The 16,437-nt window shown below is 39.9% G+C and overlaps 2 protein-coding genes across 3 annotated transcripts; both read right to left on the bottom strand.

The window, feature by feature from the left end:
- Nucleotides 1-587: 587 nt before the first annotated feature.
- On the bottom strand, nucleotides 588-4,023 carry gcshb (glycine cleavage system protein H (aminomethyl carrier), b). Its single transcript, XM_086106623.1, has 5 exons — nucleotides 3,816-4,023; nucleotides 2,694-2,773; nucleotides 989-1,052; nucleotides 771-902; nucleotides 588-699 (listed from the first exon to the last, which is right to left on the bottom strand). The coding sequence occupies exons 1-5, from the start codon at nucleotides 4,021-4,023 to the stop codon at nucleotides 605-607; spliced, it is 579 nt and encodes a 192-aa protein (XP_085962749.1). The 3' UTR covers nucleotides 588-604.
- Nucleotides 4,024-5,085: 1,062 nt separating this feature from the next.
- On the bottom strand, nucleotides 5,086-15,383 carry kars1 (lysyl-tRNA synthetase 1). Of its 2 annotated transcripts, XM_086107082.1 has the most exons (15): nucleotides 15,277-15,368; nucleotides 13,265-13,430; nucleotides 11,212-11,356; nucleotides 10,969-11,134; nucleotides 10,782-10,875; nucleotides 9,691-9,877; nucleotides 8,872-8,997; nucleotides 8,601-8,720; nucleotides 8,286-8,448; nucleotides 7,621-7,794; nucleotides 7,422-7,507; nucleotides 7,277-7,362; nucleotides 7,066-7,192; nucleotides 5,871-6,014; nucleotides 5,086-5,724 (listed from the first exon to the last, which is right to left on the bottom strand). In XM_086107082.1, the coding sequence occupies exons 2-15, from the start codon at nucleotides 13,402-13,404 to the stop codon at nucleotides 5,650-5,652; spliced, it is 1,833 nt and encodes a 610-aa protein (XP_085963208.1). In that variant the 5' UTR covers nucleotides 13,405-13,430; nucleotides 15,277-15,368; the 3' UTR covers nucleotides 5,086-5,649. The 2 variants fall into 2 exon arrangements, with proteins under 2 accessions (XP_085963208.1, XP_085963209.1); XM_086107083.1 differs by lacking the exon at nucleotides 13,265-13,430 and having other exon boundaries at nucleotides 15,277-15,383.
- Nucleotides 15,384-16,437: the final 1,054 nt, after the last annotated feature.

Raw genomic sequence — 16,437 nt, 5'->3', positions numbered from 1 at the left:
AATGTGTAATAACTACCGGTCATCATGTCATTCATTCAGTGATTTTAAAAGCCCTGCCTCATTAATCATTAATCAAGTGGCCTGCGTACTCTATTCCTATCTGGACCTAAGAGGGCAAGGGTCAAGGTGCATGGACTGTAGGAACAAGAAGCACCTGAGTCAAGTGCACACACCAACACCTTCATCAGCAAAAACATGTTTGTTTGTTTGTTTTAACCGATTGCATATTTGCTTTTGCACCAGTTTCACTGTTCCAATTGTTCAAATCGTGTTTGAATATGTGAAAATAAACTTGGAACACCTGCTGGCATTTCTTCTCAAACAAAAATGACATTTTATTCCATGAAGGTGACAGCGCTTACAATCACTGTCTAGTTGTCCATCTCATTGTTGTCTCATTCCAACAAACTAGACCCAACATTCTAAAAGCCCTTATGTGGTTTTACTAACTCCATCAATCTATATATTCGAAACAGACGCTATTGACAGACAAAAAAGGATTATTATAGCACTGTTTCGGTATGAAAATAAATACTACAGAGAATGAGGGCTGTTGCGAGATGTTACTGAAGTACAAAAGTAGCACAGCGAGTTGAAAGATTTATTATTCCAGCGATTTGATAAAATTATCATATGCATCTTGATCCATGAGGCCTTGCAGCTCTTCCGGCCTTTCGATGGTCATCTTGATGAGCCAACCTGCAAAGGGAGAGGTCAAGCTCAAGGAATTGGTGTACATGTTTTCTGCCGCGCATGCTCTTGGGGCTCACCGTCTGTATAGCAGGCTTTATTCACCAGGGCAGGATTGTCGGCCAGCTCGGTGTTGATTTCCTTCACTTCACCCGTCAGCGGTGAGTAAAGCTCACTTGCGGCCTTCACGCTTTCCAAGGCACCAAACTCCTCTGCAACGCAAGCACGCAGGTAATGTCACACACGCCTTATCTCACGGCACGCTTTTGCAGAAATGTAAAGCGTGGGCCGGGCGTACCCATTTGCTCAAGGCTTTGGCCCACTTCGGGGAGTCCGCAGTACACCACATCGCCTAAAGCTTCCTAAAAAATAAAAAATAAAATAGCCAATACAGTAAATGAATTTAAATGAATGGAAATTCCTTTAATCTGTTCCAGCTTTCCCCCAAAATTACAACTGTTCAATTGTGTAATTTAATATAGAAAAATAGCATTCATAATACTGTATTTTATAAAAAACACAGTCAAGACATAATGAAATAGAATGAAAAAGAATTATACCGGGTTTTTTTGTATATTTTTTTTAAAACCGTTTGCCTATTATCCGAAATGCTGTGGACCAAACCAGTGACTGAATCATAATTCATTTGTGAATGTTTGTGTCTATTCACTGCCAATTTGAAATACCGTGGAATGTGGATTTTTCGCTATTGTGACCGGGTCTGGAACATTTCCCAAATGATAAACAGCGGCTCACTGTACGAACAAAGGAATAAAGCCAAGCCTGACATTTGGTCCATAATGTTGGTTGACATTGGTAATCTCAATTTGTGAACACGTGACTAAAAACGAATAATTCTTATTCACCACGTGAACTGTTCCTGCTGTGACTATGTGGCGCGTCTTTAACTCGCTGTGAATGACATCACTTAGCCTTGAGTAAGGAGAGTTTCAAAAGATATCCAGTTCAGCGTACCTCCTTCAACAATCTAAGTTCTGTCATAACTGCCTACGTAACCTTCAAGCAGCTGCTCAAGTAGCCCTCTCCCTCTGCCATTGTTTCTCCTTTAAATGAATGCTGTGTTTGAATACCAATGATGAAGTCTGATTTCAGCCCAATGACACTTTTTTGATTTTTGTTGGTAAAGGCATGATTATTAGATGTCTCTAGAAGATTAGCTTGGGTGTGTGAAAGGGGAACAATAATATATTGTCTGCACCCCCCTTGGTCTAAACATGGTAATCTGATCAAAATTATGTTCATGGAATCAGAACTATGCAGATTGATCCATTCCTTTTCGTTCATCTCTGAGGGCTGCCATTTTGGCCTTAGACCACCCTCTGGTGTCAACTGAAATTGACGTCAAACTGCCCTCAAGCTCGCATTGCGGATGTCACAGCTCAAGTGTTTTCTGCGTTTGCTCACATGACATTTCATACATTTTATTTCATTGAACTGAATACAGATTGAGGCGTAACTGGTTGGGTGTCATTCACCACAATTAAAAAAAAAAAAAATGACAAGGAGAAAAGCTTCCAACCGTAATGTCGCTACAAGACAAGCTAACAGTGAGCCTAACTTCTTGTGCAATGATACCTTGAGTTATGGCTTTAATTCGTTCCGTAACTAAATTTAGAACTCAATACATTTGAAATCAATATTCCCATTGAATTTAAATGACGTAATTAATCCGTTCCAGAAAAAAAAGTTGTTTTTAAAAAAGAAAAGAAAAGCGTTGCATTGTGTAAAAATATAACAAAATAAAAAGGACTTATGTATGTAGTGTCACTGCTTTACTTTCGGATTAGTCCCCCCCCAATATAGTGTTGTACGTGTTCCTTAAAGGGGTCCAGCCTAGTGAGGGACATTAGGAACATGGCATGTCCTTTTGATTTTTGACCTATTGTAGCGGCTTGTGAGTATCCTCATTTTGTATTTGAGTGTTACAGGTCAGACCAAATCATAAACGAATGATTAGTGAACAGACAAAGACAAAGTCTTACCTGAGCATAATTGCTGATACCGACGGTGCCAATGTCACCTTCTACTCGCACCCACTCGTGCTTATCTGTGAACTTTAAAGCTGCACAGAGAACAAAGCAAGAACAAAGATCAACGGGTAAAATATTCAGTTCATGGCATTAGTTTCGAAAGACACTTATGGCGGAACCTCAAATCAGTCGCACAATTCAGAATTTGACAGACATTTTATTTAGTATTGGTTGATCCTTTACTAATCCATATAGATAATTTTTTTCATACTAGTTAAAACATTCACCAAAGAAACACATTTCAAAAACTTTTTAAAATACTGGTGCAAATCGGGATTGTGCACTTTAAGTGTAGTACCAAGTACAGTCAAGTAAAAATAAATAAATAAAAAATTACTAATATGTTCTATGCACGCCACGAGTCTAAACGTGGCATTTTGCATTTGTAGAATATGAATTAAGGAGAAACATCCACACACTTGTATCCACCTTGGGGGGCGCAGTCATTTTGCCACTTTGCTGTCAACTGAAAATGACATCAGCCCAAGGCTGTTCACCCAGCCCTTAGGCCCTAAGGGTGAGCAGCACCCCCCCTTTTCTGGGTTTTAACGATTTCACCATTACAGTGGTTCTACGATGAACTAGAACAGTGCGAGTGTTTCATTCCCCAGTGCTGGCACCATCTCAGCATGGAGACTGATACAGGCTTGAACCAGACTGTAATATGTTGATGCATGGCTGGGAGAGCACAGTCAGGGATGCCGTCCCCAAGTGAGAAGGCCTCAATACATGGCTTCTACACGGAATTCTTGCAAAGGTACTGTAACAATATTAAACACGATCGCAGAAACTTACTTAGTACACGTGTACGTGCTAACATTCATTTTACTTTGGATGGCTGGCATACGTTTACTGGGTTGCTACATATTGCACAAGCAGACATATTTGTTAGGATTGACAGGTCACTTGATTGAAAGCGTCAGACTGAAGAAGTCATGCTTAGTTGTGCGTTAGCATTGCTAACAGGCTGCTGCTAATCTTCAACACGAGTTAAAAGTTTGTGTCTGACCAGCCAGTCGAATGTGACGTGCACTTCCGCTTGGGATTGTGAACCCCAATTCCCAAGTGTTTTACCTTCGGCGCGGGCAGTCGTGGTGCTCAGTGTCCTCGCCGCCCACACCAGCCGTGTCGCTGGGAGAGCCGCGGTGGGCGACAGTCGGGGAAGTCCGGAGGTCAAGTTTGCGGAGAGGCACCGCAGCGCCGCTCTCATCGCCATCTTCACTCCGTGTGGGTGCGCGTGGGAGCCGGCGCAAATACACTTGACCTCGGGAGCGCGCATCATCAATTGGGGAGGGGACGGGCTCTAGTTTTTGCTGACATCTAGCGGCCAATACGCAGATTAGAGTCACAGCAAGCAGCAAACTCAGAAGACATTGTATGAATTCTTTTTCCGAGCTACATAAACTTGAATGGAACTATGCAAATAGATTTGTTTTATTGACGGAACCGGTACACTTCACATTATTTTACATGTTGTCATGTACGATCACACAAAACCTTTAAAAAGCGTATTTCTCGACAATATAAGTTTTATCTGTAGTTGATCAACGTCAAATTATGAGACGCAGCCTCAGTATTACGGATTTTCCGTTAGAAAAAAAAATTGGTTTAAAAAAGTTTTTGTTTTTTTTTTTACTGGATGAATCAGGACAATTATATAAGCCCATTCCTGTCAGATTTTTAAAAATTTCATTTAAATGTCGGCAAGCAGACACCAGGCTCCAAAGTAAACTTAGGATACGTCTATTCATCGGTATAACTGATTGCAGAAATGTGCGCCCCTTTGAGGAATAGCCCTCTAAGACACAAGAGTCGGCGTGGGGGGGGGGGGGGGTGTTTAGGTGTTGGGGGGGGTGAATTCTTGCGGAAATGGTGGGAAATATAGTTAATGTATTGAAAACATAAGGATCAACACATCAGGAGTGCAATTTGACGTTTGATTGCATCACATTCTTGTTAAAAAAACGGTAATTGACAGTAAGATTAGTTTTGCAATTCTCAATAATATCACTTGCTTATTAGTCACTAAGACGGTGACCAATTTTAGCGAGAGACAAAGAAAACACATTTGTGAATTGTATTGGATTCCTTGTTGTCATACTTGACTGTTGATCTATTCTTACCGTTATATAATTTGTAATAAAAAACTTTGAGGGGGACTCACATAGGGCACCATAAGCTCAAGGATGACCATTGGTTCTCTTGACAATATGCTGAGCGGCAAAATTCCCATTTTAGTAAGGTACAATAATGCTCAAATTGAACCAGGAATGGATGAGGCACTAATAAGTTGTTATAAGTAATTATTTTAAATAGTATTTAAAAAAAAATTAAAAGACAAAAATATTCATAAGCGCTTTATTCAGATGCATTAAAGGTCTGACTTTTGGAGTCTGTCGATGATAGCAAACATAAGCAGACATGACGACAGGAGAGATTGCAGTATCGTGACGACTCCAAATATTACAACAGGTGCTTCAATTACATTTCGATGCTTCAACTCCAGATATCAAAGTTAGACTAGTCAGACTTGAGCAACAAATTGACTACTTTATAAAAAATTGAAGGATATTCTGAAACATTACATCTTGATCTGCAAAAGGGTGGTGGATAGGATGTGAGTCACTGATCAAACCATGAGGGTCCGGTTGAAAATGAAGATTAAAATGTATACTTGCTGACAAACAAGTAAGACCCAACAAACATGATCACAGAACGTGAAAAAAATCTCAATGAAACAATATTTTTTATGATGCAACGTTTAGTCTTGCAAAATGCAGACAATCTGTATCAGTAATTGAGCAACGCAGCCTTTGACATCATTAAAAACAAAACTCGGCAGATCTCACAATTGACCACTGACATAAATGCTTCTCCGGCCTTCTTCAAGGAGGGGCGGGTAAGTACGTTACACAGAGGTGCCCTCTGCAGGAACGCCTGTTTTGTTGTCATCGGGCTTCATGGCTGGGAAGAGCAACACCTCCTGAGAAAGAACGCATAATTAAACTGTTAGTCTTTTCATAAAATATGATCGCCTTCAAGAATTTGTCAAAAAGATTGATTTAAGATCAGAGAGGTTGTGCGGTTATGGAGTCAAAAATGGGTGTCAGCATTTCTTCACTGCATTACCTTAATGTTATTGGAGTCTGTGAGGAACATGGTGAGACGGTCGATGCCCATTCCCCATCCAGCTGTTGGTGGGAGACCATATTCCAGTGCTGTGCAGAAGGTCTCGTCGATGAACATGGCCTCGTCGTCACCCTCGGCCTTGGCCTGAAAAATATTGGGGGGAAATATTTTCTTATCAGGCACTTACCACGAGTAGAGCTCCATTTCTTCAACTTTCAAGTGGAAGTCAACCCCCAAATTTTCTTTAGAATAATATGTTAATATGCACCTTCACTAAGCTAAACATGGCATTTTGATTCACCGTGTGTTTGTGGAATCTGAGTTAAGCAGTAAAATCCACTCGTTCTTAGCCATTTCTGGAGGGAGCCATTTTGCCTCTTGCTGTCGACTGAAAACGTCATCACAGTTGCTCTGAACTGCGATTGAACATTTACTCATTTAAAAAAAAAAGAAAAAAAGGGGGTTAACGTCCTTTACTTCATTAAAAGCAACCCAAATGGTGTATTATTAAAACAAATAAAACCCTACAATATTGTGCATTAGAAAATCATACAGTAGTAACAATTAAATAAAATAAGTTAACAGAAGGTCACAAGTGTAGCATTTCTGTCTACGTGTGTTGCTCCGTTTGTATTCAAATAACCATGAATCAAAAAGGTTATAACATCGCTACATTTATGCTATTCATCAGCCCATCTATGGAATTTTGCATAGTGTGTTTGCATTAAGCTTGCGGTCTTTCTAAAGAAAAACGTATGAGGTTGTTTTGATTACACAACATGTAATGCTCTGTTTTATATGTAGTTTGAAAGTAAACTTCAACTAGGAGTGGTAATAACCGTTGTGAAGAGGCGTGCCAAACAGGCACGAATTACATTAAATGCCAGGCCAATTTAGTGCAAGCTAATGCTAATGTTTGCACACGTCCATCGGTACCAGCTGGACTTAACCAACAAACACATTAAATGGCAATGCTGCTCGCTCTCATGGATGCATACTGGAAAAGGCACAGAAAACCCAAACCTCTCTTCAAACACCAACCACTTTGACGGGTCATAAATCTCTTAACAGCGCCCCACTATTAAATTGCTTAACAACCTGATCGTTGTGTGTCACCCTCTCTCTCTCTCGATTGCAACGCCAATTGTGAGTTGAAAACATAGCACTGCACCATATTACAAAGTCCATTACACACCTTGGCTTGCTGCTCAAAAAGCTCCCTCTGTCTAATGGGGTCATTCAACTCTGTGTAGGCGTTGCAGATTTCTTTCTTCATCACGAAGAGTTCAAAGCGCTCCGTTAGGCCTTTCTCTGATCGATGCCTATTGGAAAGGACCATTTCAATTGTCAGGCAGGGGCATTTGCAAACGTCTTTGAGAGAATTGAGCCGTGATGTCTCCCCTCACCATTTTGCTAAGGGGCTCATGATTTGTGGGTGATCACAGATGAATGTGGGGTTGATACAGGTGACCTCCAGGAAATCTCCCACAAGCTGAGAAACAACAGAGTGCTTCAAGTCATATGTAATAATTAATAAAGTAAATAAAGTACCTTGTCAAGTAGGCGTGCAGTTGTTCTGGGTGGAGGACATTCAACTCCCTTCTGGGCACACAGGTCATCAAAGAATTTACGTGTCTCTAAAGAGTTCATGGAAAAAAGTCATATGGGCATCATTTCTGGATAATCCCTGTGCCAATCGCATAAAACAAAAACAATACCAACAACAAATCAGATTGTATCCTAATCTTACCGTCACTGTCATAACTGTCAGTGGGAGGAAATTTAACTCCCATCAGCTTCTCAAGGTCATGTGTCATGCTCACTCTTCTAAACGGTGGAGTGAAGTCAATCTCATGGGCTTCTCCTTCTGGACCATCAGGGTGGTAGGTCACCTTGTAACCTCCCGTGATGTGCTTCACCATCCCTGAAAGGAAAACACAAAACAGACTCAGTATTTTTGTTCTTGACCTGATAGTGATGTGACAGTCTAATGAAAAAGGGGTCAAAATATTGAACGTGTTTATTATTTACAACCAAAAATCTTCCTGTGTGTTGGGGAAATCAAGTTCTCCCGAGTAGGTTGACTCCACATAGTGCGACATGACAGAATGAAGCTCCCTGACTGATGAATAAGGAAGCCACAGCAGTGACGTGTGACTCGAAATGTAATGTAAACAGGATATAGGCATTACATCAGAAATGAGCACATGGACCTCCAGGATATTCAGCCTTAATTACTACTTGAAATTTCACAGAAATTCCAAATGCGTGTGCGGCCATCATTGCCCTCAGCATTTGCACAGCATTATGTATGCATACAGTCTACAGCACTTTGAAACAGACTGCCTCACGGAAAACATGAAGCAAGACAGATTGAAGTCTTTGTTGACCCCACACAAGCGGTTTACTGCGTACCAGACAGAAGTTTCTCTGTTATGTCCATCAAGTCGTGGTAGTCGGCATATGCCATGTAGAATTCACAGGTGGTGAACTCCGGGTTGTGAGTGAGATCGATGCCTTCATTCCTGAACTGACGGCCGACCTCATACACTCGATCTATCCCACCGACAACAAGCATCTATAGGTAGAATGCACAGTTTATAATTAAGAATGTCTAAAATCCACTCAGGGCTAAGCGGCTACATTCAAGAGAAAACAATAATTTAACGGTAAACTGATGATGCGCTCCATTTAAAATGTTTGTTTGCCTCCCAAAATTCTGTACACTACCTTGTGGTAAAGCTCAGGAGCAATCCTCATATATAGGTTCATATCTAGCTCGTTGTGGTAAGTTACAAATGGACGGGCCACTGCTCCACCGGGAATGATGTTCATCATTGGCGTCTCAATCTTAAAACGACAGCAAGCATGAGTTGGAATGCAATTTCACACATAAACAATATATATACAGTATATATATATATATTTTTTTTTTTTTTTTAAATGGAGGAGGAAAAAAAAGTATATTTTATTGGTTGTGATAAGCATGTCAAACCCTTACCTCTAAAAATCCTAGCTGGTCCAAGAAGCTCCGCAAGTATGTGATGATTTTGGCTCGTGTTATAAATTTCTGCCTCACGTAGTCGTTTAAGATGAGATCCAAGTAACGCTGACGGAATCGTGTTTCCTTTGAGAGAGCCATGACAAGAACAAAAAAGATGGGGAAAAAAGATATGTGAAAAAAATTGCCTCTTCCAATTTTAGGTTTGGGTGAGTCCAACTTTTTTTTTTTTGGGCTACCGTTTAGGGACTTGGGTGATGTTTAATCTATGAGTCATCTCAGTCAAAACCATTGCAGTGACACATCTTTACAATCATCAATTGTTCTGTTTAATCCAGAGGTCAAGGTCTGCAAATGCATAAATAAGATGTAAAACCAAAGTATGAATTTCAAAATCACACTTGGACTTGAACACATTCTGTACAATGTTATCTCGTTTTTGGGATTACCGTATCTGCTCTCAAAGGTCAGACTAAAACTGAAGCTACAAAAATGTATTTGTTCTAGGAAATAGTGTACATCCAATTAATCTGTTCATGAAACCCATACGTATTAACAAAAATAACCATGACAGTCTCTGTCGTATAAAATAAATACAATGATTTTTTTTAAATAGTTGTCAATGTTTGGCGAAGTTCCCAGCCTCACATTCAATACAGTATCTGTGACTGAGTGTGTGTGACAACATTTTGAGGTAAAGTATTTGAATCCCATAACATATGAAAATAATAATAACTGAGGTTCCACTGTATTTTTAAACAAGCGAGCCTCGAATCCTCGTGAGACAATAACATAGTGTCCTATAGGGAATGGTATTACCTTGTCTTTAAGTCCAAAATGGAGATGAGGCAGCATGTGGAGACAAGGCGAAAGCAGAGTCATCTCGATGGGGATGATGGACAGCTCCCCCTTTTTAGTCTTCCCGGGGTTTCCACGGACACCGATGATGTCACCGCGCCTGAGCTTGTTGTTGATGGTCACAAAGTCTTCCTCAGACTTGTAGTTCCTGACAAGAGTGAGGAAAAATTCACCGTTACAGCATCTTACCTCTTAAATCTATCATGAAGTATGAGCATACATGACTTTGCCTTCTGTTGTTTAAACACCTGTGATAACCAAAGCACAAAAAAATTATGTACTGGATATGATTCTTGAGAGGACAACATTGCTACTGTGATCTTAGTTCATATTGCAGCATTAACTAAGTCATTCATCGCCATGGACGTTTATACTTGTCAGCTGTCAAAGTGGATCTAGGTCAAGGACATTTTTGAATTGGTAAGCGTGGACGAGGGGCTCACCCATCTTATCTGTGAAATTCAGGATTGTAAAGCACTGTTATATTTTTAAAAAATCCTGGTGCTGGTCGGATGGAGTGCGTATGTAAGGTATAAACAGAATATGTATCGTGGTAGGTCGGGAAAATTGTGTTGTAATCATGACAAAGGATGGCATGAATGGTGAACACCACGTTCAAAAATATATATAAATTAAAAAATTACAATATATATTTCAAAAGCAACAAATACGGGCACCAAAGTCATTGCTCTGCTTGACATGTTTCTTTTCACCCCAGGTTTTCCCCTCTACTTTTTGGTTAGAAAACAATGTTTTGAGTGAAAGCGCCCATGTTCTACTGCTAAAAACTGGGGAAAAAATAAACGTTTTTTTTCTTAGTGAAAGACGAATCTACATTTTGTTTTTGTCAAGTTTGGTGCTTATGTTGTCACAGAACACCATTTTCAAATTGTCGCGAAATGGCAGTGGAAATGTTCTAAAATGGCTGGCAATACAGGCAACTCTGCTTTGACGATGTCTGGCAGTTAATTGGTTAGTCAATAAATGTACATACACATAATATTGAGGCAACAGGGATTATTTTGACAATGTTTTACTCAATCATTCAGTACCCGGAGTTTGCCATAACTTGCAACTTGGTGCCTTCGCCTCGCATGTCATAAAACAGCAGCTTAGCACCGGATGCCCTCTTGGCATGGATGCGGCCTGCCAATCACAAGACAAGAAATAAACACTTATCGACACCTTATACAGTCACTCAAATCCAATCATTTCTAATGGTTTCAAGCATCACAATACCTGACACATTGAGAACGACATCCCTTAGCTGTTCCCCTGGCTGTAGGTAATTGTACTTCTCAATGAACTCTGTGAGCGACAAGTCAACGTGATACTTGTGTGGATACGGGTCCTCAGCGCTACCCTTGAGCTCCTGAATGGCCTGTGTGCGAATCTTGTAGTATTGCTGCATGTGGAGGCAAACAATGTAAATAGTGTTCAGTCAATGAAGGGTAAATGCCAACGTTCATCCAAGAATCTCACATTTGGGTCGAGTGTCTCCTCATCTATAGCAGCAATGTCTGATGGTGTGCCGTTATTGGATTCCTTCTTTAGCTGCACCTGTTCTTTGGCCTTGGCTTCTTTCTCCAAAGCCTTCTTCTCGGCTTTTAGTCTCCTCTTCAGCTCACTGGTAAGACATGAAGAATCAAAGCAGTTATTGGTTAGAAGGTGAAACGCAATCAGTGACACTGAGAAGAAAATCCAGAAAATGTATCTTGGTCATCTATCTATGCCATGCTGTACCACTAGATAGCGGTAGGTACTATTACCATAATCCATTGCCTCTTATACAACTGAGTACAGCAGACGCCTGCAATGCTCGGGATAGGGACCAGGGTGCCTAAAACTCAGCAATTTAGTTAGGCACATTCAATTGAATCAGGAAAAAAAAATACTGAAAAATAAAAAAATAAAAATCCTTGAATAGTCAGCGATGCATATCGCTAATAAGCCGAGTAAAATGGGGCTGCATTACCCTCAACGCCCTTCTGCAAAACACAACAAAATATTGGAAAGGTATGCTGGGGTCCACTGCAAAGTGGTGTCTTGACTTTTGATTTTAATTGGTCCAGTGAACACGCTCTTTTTTGTCTAGTCTTTTATTATTCTTACGTATTAACCATATCACGGTTAAGGGACTACAGATGAAAAATACAAATTTCTAACCTTTTTTAAACCATGTTTTACTTTATTGTCAAATGTGCTATATGTGCAATCTCCTTTCAAATAAACTAATCTATTCTAACCTTCACGCAAAATGAATGTACCTCAAAGCATCTTTCCGCATTGAAATAAATGGAAATACCATTGATACGTTCTAACCCTCCACCTCTCCCCCAAATTATTGCTCTGTTCTGAATAAATACCAGAATATTGTACTTTAAGAAACATTTGATAATAACATAGTTAGCATATAAAGCATTAAACAGTTTGTGCATCATGATCTTAGTTATTGCAGATCCTTCTGCAGTGCACCACTTGGTCATTAAGGGGGCAGTATGGACAGACATGTAGACAAAGGTCATAAGTGACTCGGTAAACTGCAATAACAGTTTTTATTTTGTTTAATTGCAGAGGATAAAAAAATACATGCATGTCTGCAAGGCTGGGCGATACTATTGTCATTGACATGAAATGGCGTCAACGAGAAGCCTAGTGAGCAGCACCAGCCACGGGAACTGTCAACTATTTTTTTTGTCTATTTGGTTTTTAAATAGGAATGGGCTTTGGAGAAGTTTTGTCCAGCACTGATTTGATCATTAATTAAACTAATAAATGTAAAAATAATAATAAAATAAAAAATTATGGCCAGAAGATGGCAGCGTGTTTCAAAACGGTGCAGCGGAAGCTTTAGAAATTGGATCAAAACAAGAAGCTTGTGATTGATCTAAGTGTTTGTCACGTTGAATGTACTACATAAAAGGGTCAAAGGAGAGAAAAGATGACAGAGACCCACACGTAGACAGATGCACACACATGCTTGCATGCACATGAAGGCAGACACACACTACTAAACACTACTACTGCTGCTGCTACACTAAATAGTGTGCAAACAGTGAACGTTTGTCATATCGTAACGCTAACAACGTAAGTGCCCAACTCATGGTTCCACCAAAGTCCGATTTTTGCAGGAAATGACTGATGGAAAGGACTGTTCAAAGGTTTGAGGCGTCACTAAACTATTAGTGTTGAAGTCACTGCCGTGCATAAAATATATTTTGACACAAGACATGTTTTCTGCGTTTTTTGGGGGTCCAAAATAGGAGTCTTGAGTGAACTAAAACGATGTTCAACAGCTGGTTACAGAAAAATGGATTTCGGAAGAAACAAACTTTATGGTAATGAAAGAAAAGAGTCTAATCTTTCATTTGGTAGTTTATGTTTCAAAGTCAAAAATAATATTTTGTGAGCCGTGTAAGTTTAGTACCGCATATTAAAAGGCAAACTGACCGATGTGGACAATAGAAAGAAAGCCACAACTTGCTGGTGACAAAAGGTTGGTTGTTATTCTCTCTTGAAAGGAAAAGCCACCAACCTTTTGTCACCTCTCCAACGGTTCCCATAAATTTGGGCAGGCACAGCAGCTGTACATGGATGTGCATGTTTAGGCCATAGTCCCCTGACTTCAAAGGCTTGGCACAGCTGCTGCCTGACTGCCCTGACCAGGCAAAGCATGCCGAGCCACCAGTCAGAAGAGCAATCTGGAGAAAAGACATATGTATATACAAAAATAATAATAATAATAATACAAACAAGGCTTACAAGCAAGCAGAGGTGGTAATCATATTTCTTTCTGCGCTTAACACGCTACAAAAGTGCATTCCTGTCTCCCGGTGTCAGGTCTCCTACTAAAAGAGTCAGTGATTTCATATTTTTATAATTCACTCTAGTCTTGTATTTAGTTGATTTTTCTGTTTCACCGACATACATGTGTGCATGCTTATTACCCACGTGGGCGTGCCTGTATTCGTACATGTGCGTTAAGGAGTTGATCGCAGGTTGGCCGCTTGATAAGTAGATGTCAAAAAAGGTTGAGCACGTCTGAATTAAATCCTAAACAGTGCATTTGTGAGGCTCAGCTGTATTTAACTTTGAAGTCTCAAAAATTTGCATTTTATCATTTATAAATGTTGTTGCCCCACCCACACATTTAATGAAGTCGCATTCTTACTTGACTTTCATGGAGAATACAACTGAATCATAACGTAAATACTTTTTTCATTGTCCTATATTTCAGAACCATGTTACAGTCAGGTGGCATGGTGGGCGACTGGTTGGTACATCTGCCACACCGTGCACATGTCGAGGTTTTGAATCTGGGCTTCCTGTGTGGAGTTTGCTTAACTACATTGGTTTTGTCCGGATACTCCGGTTTCCTCCTACATTCCCAAAACACGACGGTAGGTTATTTGAACGCTCTAAATTATCCTTGAGTGTGATTGTGCGTGAATAGTGTGCGTGCCCTGCAAATGGCAACTACACTAGTCCAGGGTGTACTCCGCCGACTGCCCGATGTCAGCTGGGAAATGCTCCAGCACGTATGTAAATTTCTTGACAGCATTTACATACAAAAATAACAATAAAAACTAGAATGAAATCATACAAAAATGACCCAAAAACACAGTCACTCCAATGTTCCTTTCGGTTGTGCATTTCTTTTTTGAAGTCGCTTTTCTCCCCGTTTTAACCTTCAACTGACATCTCACCCATACAAGAGGCTCATATTAACTGAAAGAAAGAAAGCAATAAGCGAAAGAGAAACAAAGACAAGACAAAAAAGAGCGCAAGCAAGAAAGCAAAAGCAAGAAAGATGAAAATAACAAAAAGAACTATCGATTATTAACTGCTATAAGGGATATAGAGAAGGCAAACATTTTTAATTGGTTGTTAAAAAGCCGTGCCTGTCAGTGATATTTGACAGAAAACATTGATGAGCAAGATACGCATTGGACGACACTATAAAAATGGGTTGACAAATTGCGAAAACAGAATGTGCAGGCTATTTCTCGTGAAAGTCAACCGCAGTACACACCCAAAAAACGAATTCTTTTAACAGATAGCTAGCACGTGCCTGTGAGTTTGCTAGCATATCGTATGGAGGTCAGAAACAACCTTAGGAAAACGTTAATCCAATAAATACTATCTCGTCTTATGTCCTATACGGTGATTATCGTAATAAGAATGTTCTAATGTTCCAAAGGAAAAAAGATAGAAAGCACAAGTCCCAGATTTACCCAGTCGGCGTGTGGACGACCTTTCTTTTAGGACATTGTGGAGCTTGTAGTTTGATTCCTTCACAAAATACACCATTATTGTGGGGTAATCATAATTTAAAAAACTACATTTCCCACTGACGTAAGAATACAGACATCTGGGAAATGTAGGCTACCAGCATGCCTCCGTGTGGCAAATTAGTTTCACTATCTTTCTTATGCGCTTTTACGTCTGCTACCAGTACTTGTCATCTGCATGACAGCAAATACGGCTAAGAATCACGAAACCGAACGCCATACGCGTTAAATCAGATGGAAAACGCATAAAACTCACTTTTTGCTGAGGTTATCGCCGTCCGCCACTGTTACATCAGCCATGATGGTCCTGGTTTTGCGTGTTGAAGGATCTGCGAATGCGCAAAAGCACTTGAAAGCCATCAAATGGGGGCGTTCAGAGACCGTCGGAATTTTGGAGGCAGAAGTAAAAGACCGTGTCTCAATGAAATTAGTGGAAATATAATTGTTAACTGATATCACTTCACTTTTCGAATCATAATTTCATTAATATATTTGAACAAAAGAAAATGACTCAGACCCATGTATGAGTCTGTCAAAATCACAATAAAGTGCCTAGTTTGGGGTCGAATAAAAATTCCACAGTACAGTACCTGTACCGTACTATAAATTGGAGGCTCTTGGGCCAGATCCAGCAGGCAACTTCATTTTGCGTGGCCCACGGAAGCAAATGTGTGCATTAACTTCCATTACTCTGCTAAAATGTCAACCAAAATTTCTAAATATAAAGTTTGCAAAAATTTTTGCAAACATTTTTTTTTTATTACCATGCCCCTTTCTACACTAACTTGACCAATAGTTGATGTTTTCAGTGACTTGTCTTTCATCAGGGGAGCCTGAAACAGTACCTAGTTGCAGAGTAGATCATTTATGTTCGTCATCGTTCATAATTTTCAATGTGTGTAGTTGAATGTTAGTTTGTCCATACTGTCATAGTGAAATATCAATTGACAATAAATAAACAAATAAACCCGAATCCATCCATACATTAGCCGAGCCGCAAATTTGAAATGTATTTGTTAAACAGTACACAGTCAGCTTCACTCGGAGGTGTCAAACCATTTTTTTCGCAAGCCAATTCGGAGTTACATCTTCCCTCGTATGGTTGTTACGACAGCGAAACTGAATAAATATTTAATCATCTCACCATATTACTTGTACACAACAAATTCATGGATTACTTGTTTTGAAATCACTCAACTATTTGTTTGTTGTTTGTTCAATACTTGTTCAAGTGAGTGTAAACGCCATAACAAAATTATTGCAAAATCTCAACGTTATTTATTACACATGATAATTTGAAATTTTGGTAGAGACTTTAGCAAGGGTGATGGAAATTGACACACATGATTTGCTTTCGCGGGCCACATGAAATGATGTGGTGGGCCAGATCTGGCCACAAGCCTTGAGTTTGACACCT

This window comes from Hippocampus guttulatus, chromosome 3 (assembly GCF_054856545.1).
Source record: "Hippocampus guttulatus isolate MCC_2025c chromosome 3, RoL_Hgut_1.0, whole genome shotgun sequence".
NCBI lineage: Eukaryota > Metazoa > Chordata > Actinopteri > Syngnathiformes > Syngnathidae > Hippocampus > Hippocampus guttulatus.
This window is presented reverse-complemented; position numbering and strand designations above follow the sequence as displayed.

Coding starts and splice junctions, on each gene's coding strand:
- gcshb (XM_086106623.1), bottom strand. CDS start 4,023: ATGATGCGCGCTCCCGAGGTCAAGTGTATTTGCGCCGGCTCCCACGCG. Junction 2,774..3,815: donor CACGACTGCCCGCGCCGAAG/GTAAAACACTTG, acceptor TTCTCTGTGCAG/CTTTAAAGTTCACAGATAAG. Junction 1,053..2,693: donor GTATCAGCAATTATGCTCAG/GTAAGACTTTGT, acceptor TTTATTTTTTAG/GAAGCTTTAGGCGATGTGGT.
- kars1 (XM_086107082.1), bottom strand. CDS start 13,404: ATGCTTTGCCTGGTCAGGGCAGTCAGGCAGCAGCTGTGCCAAGCCTTT. Junction 8,998..9,690: donor ATTTTGGACTTAAAGACAAG/GTAATACCATTC, acceptor GCTCTCTCAAAG/GAAACACGATTCCGTCAGCG. Junction 7,193..7,276: donor ATGAGCCCCTTAGCAAAATG/GTGAGGGGAGAC, acceptor CCTTTCCAATAG/GCATCGATCAGAGAAAGGCC.